We start from the raw sequence: 14,248 nt of genomic DNA on the forward strand, positions 1-14,248 counted from the left end.
CCCCCCCCCCCCCCCATTGTCCACCACATTCAGAAAGTCCAGTTTGATCACATGCTCCATCAGTCCCAGTCCAGCTGGCCTTGATGAGCTCCCAATAGATCAGCCCCACTGTCTCAGTGGGTGGGTGCACCCCCGTGGTCCTGACTTCCTTGCTCATATTCTCCCTCCTTCTGCTCCTCATTTGGACCTTGGGAGCTCAGTCCAGTGCTCCAGTGTGGGTCTCTATCTCTATCTCCATCCATTGCCAGATAAGGCTCTATGGTGATATGGAAGATATTCGTCAGTATTGCTATAGGATAGGGTCATTTCAGGTTCCCTATCCTCAGCTTCCCAAGGATCTAGCTGGGGACATCTCCATGGACACCTGGGAACCCCTCTAGAGTCAAGTCTCCTGCCAACCCTAAAATGGCTCTCTTAATTAAGATATATACTTCCGTGCTCCCATATTCACCCTTCCTCCATCCCATCCGTCCCATTCCCCCAAGCTCTCCCCAATCCCCCCTTCTCACTTTTCTCTCCCCATCTCCTCTTACCCCACCCCAGCCCCACCTTCAAGTTTCCAATTTTTGCCCGGCAATCTTGACTACTTCCAATATCCAGGTGGATAATTATATGTTTTTCTTTTGGTTCACCTTCTTATTTAGCTTCTATAGGATCACAAATTATAGGCTCAATGTCCTTTATTTATGGCTAGAATCCACTACTGAGTGAGTACATACTATATTCATCTTTTTGGGTCTGGGTTACCTCACTCAGGATAGTGTTTTCTATTTCCATCCATTTGAATGCAAAATTTAAGATGTCATTGTTTTTTTTACCACTGAGTAGTCCTCTAGTGAGTATATATTCCACAATTTCTTTATCCATTCTTCCATTGAAGGGCATCTAGGTTGTTTCCATGTTCTGGCTATCACAAATAATGCTGCTATGAACATAGTTGAACAAATGCTTTTGTAGTATGATTGGGCATCTCTTGGGTATATTCACAAGAGTGGTATTGCTGGGTCCTGGGGTAGGTTGACTTCCAGTTTCCTGAGAAACCACCACACTGATTTCCAGAGTGGTTGCACAAGTTTGTATTCCCACCAGCAATGGATGAGTGTACCCCTTACTCCACATCCTCTCCAGCAAAGGTTGTCATTGGTGTTTTTGATTTTAGCCATTCTGACAGGTGTAAGATGGTATCTCAGAGTTGTTTTGATTTGCATTTCCCTGATTGCTAAGGAGGTTGAGCATGACCTTAGGTGTCTTTTGGCCATTTGAACGTCTTCTGTTGAGAATTCTCTGTTAAGTTCAGTACCCCATTTTTTTAATTGGGTTACTTAGCATTTTAAAGTCTAGTTTCTTGAGTTCTTTATATATTTTGGAGATCAGACCTTTGTCTGTTGTGGGGTTGGTGAAGATCTTCTCCCAGTCAGTAGGTTGCCTTTTTGTCTTACTGACAGTGTCCTTTGCATTACAGAAGCTTCTCAGTTTCAGGAGGTCCCATTTATTCATTGTTGTTCTTATTTTCTGTGCTACTGGGGTTCTATGTAGGAAGTGATCTCTTGTGCCCATCTGTTGTAGAGTACTTCCTACTTTCTCTTCTATCAGGTTCAGTGTGGTCAGATTTATATTGAGGTCTTTAATCCATTTGGACTTCGGTTTTGTGCATGGTGATAGATATGGATCTATTTTCATTCTTCTACAGGTTGACATTCAGTTTTGCCAGCACCATTTGTTGAAGATGCTCTCTTTCTTCCATTGTACACTTTTTTCTTCTTTGTTGAAAATCAGGTGTTCATAGGTTTCTGGGTTAATATCCAGGTCTTCTGTTTGATTCCATTGGTCAACTTCTCTGTTTTTATGCCAGTACCAAGCTGTTTTCAATACTGTAGCTCTGTAATAGAGTTTGAAGTCAGGGATGGTGATGCCTCCATCCTTTATTGTAAAAAAATTTTTTTTGGCTATCCTGGGTTTTTTGTTTTTTGTTTTTTTTTTCATATAAAGTTGATTATTGTTTCACAGACCTTGAGAAAGGTCTGTGAAGAATTTTATTGGGATTTTAATGGGTATTGCATTGAATTTATGATTGTCTTTGGTAGAATTGCCATTTTTACTACGGTGATTCTACCCATCCAAGAACATGGGAGATCCTTCCATTTTCTGGTGTCCTCTTCAAAGTCTTAAAGTTCTTGCCAAATAGATCTTTCACTTCCTTGTTACCCCAAGATACTTATATGCTATTTGTGGCTATCGTGAAAGGTGACTCTTCTCTGTATTCCCTCTCTGCTTCTCAATCCTTTGTGTATAGAAGGGCTACTGATATTTTTGAGTTGATATTGTATCCTGCCACATCACTGAAGTTATTTATCAGCTGCAGGAGTTCTTTGGTAGAGTTTTTGGGGTCACTAATGTACACTATAATATCATCTGCAAATAAGGATAGTTTGACTTCTTCCTTTCCGATTCGAATCCCCTTGATTTCCTTATGTTGTCTTATTGATATTGCTAGAACTTCAAGCACTATGTTGAAGAGATATGGTGAGAGTGGACAGCCTTGTCTTGTTCCTGATTTTAGTGGAATGGTTTTGAGTTTCTCTCCATTTAATTTGATATTAGCTGTTGGCTTGCTATATATTGCTTTTATTATATTTAGGTATAATCCTTGTATCCCTAACCTCTCCAAAAACTTTATCATAAAGGGGTGTTGAATTTTGTCCAATGCTTTTTCAGCATCTAATGAAATGATCATTTTTTTTCTTTCAGTTTATTTATATGATGGATTACATTGATAGATTTTCATATGTTGAACCAGCCCTGCATCTCTGGGATGAAGCCTACTTGGTCGTAATGGATAATTTTTTTTAATGTGTTCTTGGATTTTGTTTGTCAGAATTTTATTGAGATTTTTGCATAGATGTTCATGAGTGAGATTGGTCTGTAGTTATCTTTCTTGTTTGGGTCTTTGTGTGGTTTTGGAATCAGGATGACTGTAGCTTCATAAAAAGAGTTTGGCAATGACTCTTCTGATTCTATTATTTGAAACACATTAAAGAGTATCAGCTCTTCTTGAAAGTACTGATAAAATTCTGCATTAAAACCATCAGGTCCTGGACTTATTTTGGTTGGGAGGTTTTTTTTTAAATGATCTCTTCTATTTCCTCATGACTTATAGGTCCATTTAAACTTTTCACCTGGTCTTGATTTAATTTTGGTAAATGGTACTTATCTAATAACAACTCCATTTCTTTTACATTTTCCAACTTTGTGGCATATAAGCTTTTGTATTATGACCTAATGATTCTCTGAATTTTCTCAGTGTCTGTTGTTATGTCCCCCTTTTCATTTCTGATCTTGTTAATTCGCATGTTCTCTCTCTGCCTTTTGAACTGTGCTGTTAAGTCTTCAATGTGAGTTTATTTATTTATTTATTTATTTATTTATTTATTTTTTAATGTGGGCACTTTTAGCTATGAACTTTCCTCTTAGCACTGCTTTCATAGTGTCCCATAGGTTTGGTTATGTTGTGCCCTCGGTTTGTGTTTTCTTCATTGCCTCTATTTCAGCTTTCAAGTCTTGAATTGTTTCCACTATCTGTTTGATTGTTTTTTCTTGGCTTTCTAGGGTATCTTTTATGGATTTACTCAATTCTTCATACTTTTTACTAGTCTCTCATCCATTTCTTTAAGGGAGTTTTTCACATCATGTTTAGGGGACTGTATCGCTTTCATAATGTCATTTTTTTCTATGTTTTCTGGATTAGGGTGTTCAAGTCTTCCTGTTGTATGTTCATTTGGTTCTGGTGTTACCATGTTGTTTTTCAGATTGTTGGAGGAATTTTGTATTGGTGCCTGCCCATCTCTTCTTTCAAAAGCTCTCAGATGGATCGTCTGGTACAGAATCAGGGTCTCTTCCTGGCCAGGGACTGGTGTGAAAGGTTGTCCTCAGCACAGGGACAGGACTCTTGGAGTTTGAAGGACCCCGCAGACAAAAGGGCAAACTTGGTGGGGGATGGGAGGGTTGTGAGGAGCCAAGAAGCCTCTGCAGCAGGGGCTGGAGGTGCCTTGCACTTCCCTCCGGCTGGGCAGGTGCATACTCACTCCTCTGGGTGGGTAGCTTCAGTGCAAGAATAGGAACTGTTCCTGGGCCAAGGACTGGCAGACACTAGGGCAGGGATGTGTCAAGTCTTATATGTAGATATTTGATTGATAGGAGTCCTTAAGCAGTTGTGGTGTGGTGTCCTGGGCATTCAAGGTGTTCAATCACATTCCTTGCCATTTTCCCACTACAAGGAGAAATAAAAGCAAAGAAAATAACATAGCTTCAGAACCTGGCAGCATTCCCTAGGGAGACAAAGTCAGCCTTGCTTGAGAAACACTACAGTAGATGTTAAGAACATGTCAAGACAAAACAAAAACAAAGACAACAACAGTGCAGCATGTGTTGTATTTATTGTCCTGGTTGGGCAGCCTAAAACACATTTCTGTTCTTATGTTAAATAAATAAATATCAAATCTCCACTCAGAGTTGTCTCTATGTTGAAAACCCTTACTCTACAAGTAAGGAAGGCTGGAAATTCAGAAACTGATCAGTGCTTATCAGTCTCATAAATGGAAACAATCCCATTTGTACCTGTTTAATATAGTACAGATGCACAAATCATGGTGTTGTTTCAGGGGCAATACAAAGATTTTTTTCTTTTTTTCATCAAAGTAGATGAGGATCTGGGATGTTGGGGGTTAAAGTTGAGAAAGACATGAACTGTATTTAAGTGGCTGTTTTCTCATTCTCTGTGATGTGAGGCCAGATGGTTAACAGTTGGAATGGGGACTCAATACCTGAGTGACTAGCTGGTCTTGATGAGGCACATATTCCAACTTCTTAGTCAGAACCTTGAATGTTTTTCAAGGAGTAAATGGTTCCATGTGCTTCTAGAAATACCACCTACAACAAACCACCACTGATGCTTTCCCTCCCTAGGTTCTGTCCTATTGATGCTAAGTGGTGGATTTGGTGGAATTTTCCTACAGCTTGCTGTCTATCTAGTGAACTGTATCAAATCTAGAATTCAAGTTCTACAACTGGAAAACAGACGGGTTTATTCAGCAGCTTCCTGAGTGTTGTGAAGGTAAGGCTGGGGTGGGTGCACAGTGTTTGATCATCCAGGGTTAATTAGACCTGTAACTCTTCTTTTCTACACACCTCGTGTTCTTTTCCTGATGCTAACTTTCTATTTGCAATCCCTTTGCTTTAGCTTATTTTCATTGTTCTCAAAAATGTTTAAAGTTCTTCTTCTTAATTTCTAGGCCAAGTACCAGCCAAGATTCTTTGTGTTCTAAATACCTTGGGGGATTTACAAGACACTAACTTTATCTAGAGGGGAGAATGTTGTTAAGTGAGTAGCATCACCTTATTTACGTAACCCAAATATGAAAACTCCCCTAACAGGATCACAAAGGCTACAGAAAGAGTTCCAAGACAGTCAGGGCTGTTGTTTCACAAAGAAACCCTGTCTTGAAAAAAAAACACCCAATATATATAAAATATTACATTCTCATTACATTTAAAATAATGTAATAAAACATCTTTAGAAATAAGACTTCTGGAATGAGAAATGATCAAAGAAGTCTCTAGAGATGATTTGCTATCAGGTTTTAGAGTTATGCAGGACGCAGACTTTAAGTCATGTTCATATGATATCAACCCACCATATAGACGTCTTAAAACTAGGGTTTTGGGGCCAGGTGGTGGTGGCACATGGCTTTAATCCCAACATTCAGGAGGCAGAGGGAGACAGATCTCTGTGAGTTCAAAGCCAGCCTGGTCTACAAGAGCTAGTACCAGGACGGGCTCTCTAAAGCTGCAGAGGAACCCTGTCTCAAAATACCACAAATAAAACAAACAGAAAAAAAACCACAAAAAACAAACCCCCCAAAACTTGGGTTATGGGAAAGCGTGAATGGAAGAAAGGGAAGAGAAAGGGAAAATGATTTATAATTATATTAATCTAAAAGAAATAAAATTATTTCAAAAGTTAAATAGATGAGTCAAAAATGTCATTGTCTGCAAAACAAAACAAAAAGTACCTGGGTTATGAACTGTGCTTTGTGTTTAAAGAGAGCACAGTGATACCGACATGTTAAACTCAGAGCCCACATAAAGTACAGGTGTCTTGTATGTCACCACCTCTCTGTCCTGTGTGCCTTCTCTGGTTTGGCCTGGCACAACCTAGTTCAGTCCCGTATCTAGGTCTCCCTCATTACCATACTGGGCAGGATGAATACATCTCTGGGTTCTCTCGCTGGCCTCTCTGGCTCTTTGATTGCCTCCACCTGCTGCGTTCGTCCTTAGCTCTGCCCTGTTCATACTAGAGGACAAACAGGCAAAGCAGTTGGTTTGTTATTTGAACATCAGTCAGTTTTGCCAAGGGGCTTGCTATTTACTTTTCCTGTAAGTCTGTTGAGGAGAAAATGAGAGCAAGTTCCTTTATCAGAGGGGTTTTAGTAAATGTGTCTTGAGTTTTTGGGCACAGACAACCTCTACTTAGACTTTGTGGAAGGCCCTTTATTCTACACAATATAATTTCTGCCCCTTATTGTACCAAATAAAGTTCAGGACAGCTAGCTGGTGGCCTTATGCACTGGTCTTATGTAAATGGCATTCTTCTAGGACAGAACTTCCGCAGAGGTCAGAGGTATACATGCAATCTAGATGGTCCTAAGTTGAGCAAAACACAGTTTTCTTCCTTGTCTAGTTGTAAACATTGACAAATTTCTATGCAGATGATTTTAAATGATTGCTAGGTGTAGAGCCAAAGGCTGCTGAACCTGTACACTAAGAAGTTAAAGTTTTATTGTTTTGTAGTACATCAAATCTAAAATATCCATCTATATTTTTAGATGTATACTTGTGGCTTCTACATTCTTGATAAAATTTCAGGGTTGATATCCTGGATTCTTTTTGTTCATGATGCTCAACTCCTAACACTGTCATTCATTTTCTAGATGGATTTATTATTTTGCACTCTGGTATTGGTAACAGTGGCCTGGAGTGTTACTCCTCAGGAGGGCAGCAGAGTACCCACCAGCTTCCGTCTCTCTCCCTGGTGTAAGTCTCATGATGGACACGGAGATGCCCTGCCATGCTCTTATGAAAAATGATAGTGACTCTTACCTGGTCTCAGCAGGAATCCAGTCTGCTCTTTTGGTCCTGGATATGAAACCACTCTGAACCAACTGTCTCTCTGCCTCCAACAATCAGAGGTTCTTAAGGAATCTGGGATTCCTGCTTTCATCCCTCAATCCTACTCACTAGGCTTTGGAGCATAATCATATCAGTGCTCACCCTCCTGAAGTTTGCCTAGGGTCTGTAACTCCTTGATTTGCCTCTGCATTTGGACCTGGCAGTCAATGAATTTAATGACTCTTGATGATGTGTAAATTTGGAAAACATTGTGACATAATAAAAACATTTTTTATTAAACTAGGTAATTGTATGAAGCAACCGAAACCACATTGTCTGCATCACTCCAAGACCAGAGGGGCTGACAGCAGGAGTTGTTCCTACTGCCTACAAAGGTGAAGGCTGTAGACTTGTTAATGCTGGGAGCACATTGCTGGGAAAGCAAAGTATTCCCCAAAGGGAAGGGGGTGCCTTTCAGCATCCCTGGGATGACTTTTTTTTTTTTTTTTTGAGAGAACTGTCTTTCTAATTTAGTTCTCTCTGCTCTTGTATGGTCAGTGGCTACTGAGTGGTGCCTCATCTGAACAGGTCTGGATTGAAGCAAAATAGGATTGGTTTCCTGTAGGAAGAGGACTGGCCAAAGCCATGGTCTTCCTTTTTGGTGCCTGGACTCTATTATCCCTCTTGGCAGTGTGTCTTCTCACAGTTTGTCCATTAAAGATTTGTGGTGTCCTCTATAAAATAGAAACAGGGGAAGTGAAAAATAAAGACCTAAGGATAATTTTTTACTATTATTCTGGTTTAACTTATGGTTTATTGTTTGGGTACAATTGTACTTAAGACAAAACCAGAACTTGAGATAGTTTGTTTAAAGAAATGAGTACTTAATCATTATTAAATAAAATTGTGAGTTTATGATGAGTTTCATTTAAATACATTATATTTATAGTAAGGGCCAATTTAAATTGGAAAAAGTATTATTTTGTCAGTAAGAGCTCCTTATGTAAAATAATTTTACTGCAGACAAGTTGGCAAATGTTACTTATGTACTCTGCAGTCATGAAACATCCCGCTAGATTGCTCTTGCCCTCTGCAAGTGTGGTGGTTTGAATGAGAATGGTCATCATGGGGCCCATATAACTGAATGCTGAGTGACCAGGGAGTGGAGCTCTTTATAGGATTACAGTGATTGGGAGGTGTGGCCTTTTTGGAGGAAGTGAGGTTTCGAAAGCCCATTCCAGGCCCTGTGGATCAGGATGTAAAGCTCTCAGCTCCAGAGTCAAGCCTGCCTGCGTGCCACCGTGCGTCCTGCTATGATAATAATGAACTCACCCTCTGAAATTTTAAGCAAGCCCTCAATTAAGTGCTTTCTTTTATAGGTGTTTCTATGGTTATGGTGTCTCATCACAGCAAAATAACAATGAATAAGACAGCTTCTATTTGCTCATTTGTTTATTTGCTGTATGTGTGTGGCATGACTGTGTATGCACTCACCCATGCATGAGTGTGGCAGTCAGAGGTTGATAGTGACCATTTTCCTCTACTTACGCTCACCTTTTTATACAATTTTTATTTTTTTTGAGATTATAATTGCATCATTTTCTGCCTTCCCTTTCCTCTCTCTAACCATGTACCCCCACCTTGCTTTCTCATTCAAATTCATGGTGTCTTTCTCTTTAATTGATATACATACATATGGATACATTTATCTAGCTATATCTATATATGGGTAGATATGTCTTGCTACTTGTATGATTTCAGGACTGGCCATTTGTTGTTGGATGACCTTTTGTTCTGCTCTTCCTTGGGGACAACCATGTCCCATGCTCACAGCCTTCCTTAGTTGCCTGTAGTTCTTTGTCTAGGAATGAGGCCCGGTGAGCTTTCTTCCTTCCATGACAGTGTGTCTAATAGTGACGATTTTGTTCATGTCTTATTTAGGTAGCCATGTTGATGATGCCTCTTGGGTGTAGCCTTCTGACATTCTAGGAGACTCAGTCACACAGCAAACTTCCTGTTGCCCTGGCTCTTACAATTTTCCCACCCCCTCTACTGCAGGAATCTCTGAGCCTTAGAGGCAGGAGTTGTGTTGTAGACATATCTATTGAGCCTGGGCTCCAGAACTCTGTCCTGTGATCAGTTATAGGTTCATGTAATGGTCTCTGTTTGTTGCAAAGAGAAGTTTCTTTTAAAGGTGAGGACAACACTAATCTGTATATAAGGATAGATGCTTATAATGTAGTCAGAGATCATGCTGGTTTAGTAAAGTAGTGGTTGTGTGTTCTCCAAGATGAATGTTTGCAGCATGGTATGAAAACCCTAACGGTGCTGCAGTGTCGCAGATACCATAGTGGTAACCAATGACTCTCTACTTGGACATAAGGCCCTCTCAACAAGACAGATGTTTTGCCTGGTGCTAGAAACCTGGCCAACTACCTGGGGCTATTGAAGTCTGCCTCAGAGTCTTTTTGAGATAGGAAGTCTCTCTGGGCTTGGAGCTGGCTGCCTGAGTAGACTGGCAAGCCAGAGAGCCCTTGAGATTTGTCTGTCTTTGGTCCCTCAGTGCTGGGATAGGTGCCAAGATCTGAACTCAAGTCCTAATGCTTGCTCAGTGGGAATTTTACTAAATGAGCTATCTCTGCTCAGCCCCTCACTGTATCTACTTTTTAAAAATAATCAAGGTACTTGCAATTAAGTTTAGAATGACTTTCTTGATGGATTTTTGAAACTGAGTCTCTTTCTGTAGCTCAGGCTGGCCCAGCATTTGCTCTGAAGCACAGACAGCCTTGAACTGAGGGCAGCCTCCAGTATTTGGCTTCTAAAAATTCTGATTACAAGGGTGCAATACTTCTATGCCCTCAAAAGTGTTCTGCTGTGTAGCTCGCTGGTAGAATGCTTGCCTAGCACGTATAAGGTACTGGCTTCAATCCCCAGCCCTGAAAAACAAAACAAACTCCCCCAAAAGTGTTCTGCCCCAAACACTTTGCATTTTTGGATAATCCTAAGTCAAATTAGCAAATCCATTTAGGAAAACTCATATTGAGCTATATTGTGAGATGAATTTCTCAGTTTGTTTTAAGAATTGCTCATTTGGGGATCTAGATAGCAAAACTGCCAGAGGCTTAACTAAGTTTCTTTCTGTCAACAAAACCAGAACAGTATAACAACTGGCAACTGGCAGAAATTTTGATGAGTCTTGAATGGTGGGAGAGAAACGTCAATGTTAACCTTTTTTCAAAAAGAAAAACACTTTTTAAGTATTGAAGTTTCCTTCCTCCTTATTGCCAGTATGGCAAACTAAAAGGCTAACCAATCATGGACTCTGCCTATGGGTGGATCAACACTGCTTGCAAATCAAACTACATAGTATGCATCCTGTCATGTTCCAGCTCGTGTTTCCATAACTGGATTTATGGAAGATCATACAACCACGTTAGGGGAAGACAGAACTGAAACCCTTTGTGGATTATGTAGAGGATGGCAAGTAAGAGGCAATAAAACAAACAAACAACAAACAAACATCCATCTCCCAGTTCTGTGCAGATTACTGCTCCCATTACCAGAAAACTTTGAGCTAAGTAAGAGTTGTGGCATTCATAGCCTTGATTTATTCTATTTTCACTTCAGAACAAACACATAGCTTTACATTCTAGACTTAGAGCTGCTAACGCAGAGGCCCAAGGGGTCAAAATGCTGACTACGCAGAGTTTCTTGATTGCTGTGTTATGTAGTGGGAGCTGCTGGCTGCGTTCCTGCCACCAGCTCCCGGCCGCCTGGCTATCTTATGCCCCGAAATAACAACACAAAAACTGTATTCATATAAACACTGCTTGGTCCATTTCTATTAATGTGTGTAGCACCACGACGTGGTGAATTATCTTGCCTAACCCATATTTAGTAATCTGTGTAGCACCAGTCTTACCGAGAAAGATTCAGCATGTCTGACCTGGCGGCTGGCTTCATTGCATCTGCCCTGGAGAGGAGAGGCATGGCGTCTGAGCTCACTTCCCTTCTTCCCAGCATTCTGTTCTGTTTACTCCACCCACCTATGTTCTAACCTATCAGGCTAAGCAGTTTTCTTTATTAATCAACCAATAAAACAACAGATAGATAAAGACCCTTCTACATCAGTGGTCTGTCCCAAAACCTCTTTTATTTTCATGAGCTATTGTTTTTAGAGGGATTTCTACAGAATGCAGGATTTTTCAGGAGTTAAATAGCCATGCTCTGCAAAGTGACATTTCTGCTATGAAGTTGTGCATATGATGTGGTCCTGTAGGATTATAGTGTCCATTGATGCTGTAGCTGTCTTTATGCAGAATCACTCTATGGTCTGCATAATGGAGTCATCTGCTGACATTTTTAGAAGGTGTCCCTGTAATGATAACAGACAGAGAGTTTTACTAGTTAAATTAAAATTATCTTTAATTTCCTAACAAATTCACCTTGGCACAATTGTTGACATCCTTGCTTATAAGGGGAAATCTAAATAAGTTTATTTCAGTGAAGCCCCAAATGACATTCTTTTCAAGGATGATCAAGACTTTATGGCTATGAAGGGACTTATGCAGTTCTTTTATGCAGTTGAAACCAAGCAGAAAATGAATTTGTGTGGCTCACCAGTGCTTAAAGGCAACATTCCTTAGAGCTAATTGGTTTAGGAGGGCAGGGACAATGAACTTTAATACATCTAGATTGGTTTCCTTCAACTTCACTTAATGTTACACAAAAGCAGCCGTCACTAAGGCCTTTGCTTTTCATGTTTAACAGCATCTTTTTCTCCTTCCTATGTGTAATAAAAAAGAATTCATCATGTAAGCTACTTGTGCATCCCCTAGAGAGAGGGGAAAGTGTGAGCTATCAGTAACGGACTAGATTTTTTTTTCCTGGATTTAAAACTTTAATTTTGCTGGTCTGGGAGATGGTGTGCTCAGTGGATAAAGATATTTGATGTCAAGCCTGAGGACCTGAGTTCATTTCCCAGAATCCATATGATGGAAAAAGAGAACAGTGCTTCACAAGTTGTCCTCTGATGTTGACATGTGCACGATGGCACATGTACACCCGTGCATATGCACATGGAGACACAAGTGTGCAGGTACAATAAATAACTGAAACAAAAAAATATTTAGCATTGCTGTCAATCTTATGTATCTTAACAATCTGTGAATCAAGTAGAGGTGAATTACAAACATAAAACAGAATAAATACTTGTTCTGAAACATATAAATACATGTGTACTGTGGGAACACAGATAACTTCTATAATGGCTCAACTCTTTCGACAGGAAAAATCTGTTATTTCAAAGTTTCTCAAAATATACCTAATGTCCCTAATATTGACATGAAAGATTGAATGCTTCAAAGTTCTTTAAAATAATACCTAATACTTCTATGTACAGAATGTTCCAAACAGTACGTACAAAGAGATCCAGGCATGGTGATACACACCTTTAATCCCTGAACTCATGTGGCACAGCCAGGTAGATTTCTGTGAGTTCACATCTAGCCGACAGTGAATTACAGGCCAGCAAGGGCTTTATAGTGGGACCCTCTCTCAAAAATAAAAAGAGGAAGACCATATTGTATATGCCTTCAAAAGAAAAAAAAGGCCATTGACATAATTTTTCCTGTATACATTTAATATATTTCCCAGAAATATGTGCACACATATACTACAGACACACCGTCAGTGACATAGGTTAGAAGACAGAAACACGCAACATGGAGTGGAAAGAACATGTCTCTCTCCAAGAAGGGGAACAGCACTTAGTCAACAGCTACTACACAACTTTGGGCTATACCTCATCAAAATACACTTCTACTGCAAACTTTGGACTGTAAATATTCCATGTTTTTGGTTTATGGGTATTATCCAATTCATTTCTTGGTAGATAAAGCCTAAGAACAAGAAAAAAAAATCATTACATTTTCTATTAGGGCTAATGGGAAGCCATGATTAATTTGCTGGTGCTTCATAAAAAGGACCCCACTAGCTGTCAGAGTCTCAGACCCTCTCTGTGTGTTGGCTGACCCCTTCCATCTCTCCAAGATCAAAAGTACCTTAGTAAGAGCAGTTTCTGACTCTTCCAACCCTGGTTCATAGGATATCATTCGTGATATTTCTATAAGAGGTGTGGAATAAAACCCAGCAATAAAACATTGCTTTTCCTTTAAGTGAAGAACTTTGTGTTTTGGCTTAACACCTGTCTCCTGCCTATAAACAGTTTATCTTATCCATCTGCAAATTAAATGTTACAAACATCTTTAGCACCTTACATAAAAGTGAGAATTAAAATGATCAAACTTTGCTTTTCCTATTGTGCACATCCAGAAATAAATGGTCAAAATCTCCACGAAATACAAATTTACTACAAATCTAAATCATGTGCTTTTCCATTCTGGTGTCTTACAAGGCTTGAATTATCATCAGGTCTTAGTCAGTTTGTCAGTTTGAAGTGATTAAGGCAATATTAACTCCTGGCCTGTTCAGTGACAACCATTTCAACACCATTTTTTTGCTTGTAGTAAATTCTCATTCCCTCTGTCTATCTGCCTGTCTCCCCTTGTTCTCATGACCATAAAATTCTTTGGAATAATTAAATCCAACTAATTTTTTTTTTATTTTTTTGAGATAGGGTTTCTCTGTGTAACAGTTCTGCCCATCCTGGAATTCACTTTGTAGACAAGGCTGACCTAGAACTCACTGAGATCCGCCTGCCCCTTCCTCCTGAGTGTGGTATTAAATGCGTGCACCACCACTGCCTGGCTCCAATTATTTTTTTAAAAAAGGATTTTCAGCTTAATTTCTAATAAATGATTTTCTAATAAATCATATTTAAGTAGGAAATTATCACATGAATGATTTTAGGTGACTTCAATAATACCCATGCTTTCTAACTTCTGTCCTAAATGTTAGGTGCACCAATCAGTTTCTTAGCTGTGGACACCTGGATCACATTTGGAATTTGGTGGTTGGGTGCCAGTTAGCCAACACTCCTCAAGGCCTTACCAAAGTCAAGGCATTAAGGGATACATGTTAAACTTCCATGAAAGGAGTTTACGGTCACACTCAAGACCTGAGT

The 14,248-nt window shown here is 39.7% G+C and overlaps 1 protein-coding gene across 2 annotated transcripts in view; it reads right to left on the bottom strand.

The window, feature by feature from the left end:
• Positions 1-12,338: 12,338 nt before the first annotated feature.
• LOC126488882 (phosphatidylinositol 3,4,5-trisphosphate 3-phosphatase TPTE2) overlaps positions 12,339-14,248 on the bottom strand; it is a 60,012-nt gene continuing 58,102 nt past the window's right edge. For both annotated transcript variants that reach the window (XM_050122676.1, XM_050122675.1), the window contains one exon: positions 12,339-13,064. In XM_050122676.1, coding sequence (XP_049978633.1) covers positions 12,962-13,064 — 103 coding nt within the window. In that variant the 3' untranslated portion in view covers positions 12,339-12,961. The remainder of the gene's footprint in view (positions 13,065-14,248) is intronic.

The sequence above is a fragment of the Alexandromys fortis genome, unplaced genomic scaffold (assembly GCF_014885135.2).
Source record: "Alexandromys fortis isolate MF-2015 unplaced genomic scaffold, M_Fortis_MF-2015_v1.1 scaffold_209, whole genome shotgun sequence".
In the NCBI taxonomy this organism is placed as follows: domain Eukaryota; kingdom Metazoa; phylum Chordata; class Mammalia; order Rodentia; family Cricetidae; genus Alexandromys; species Alexandromys fortis.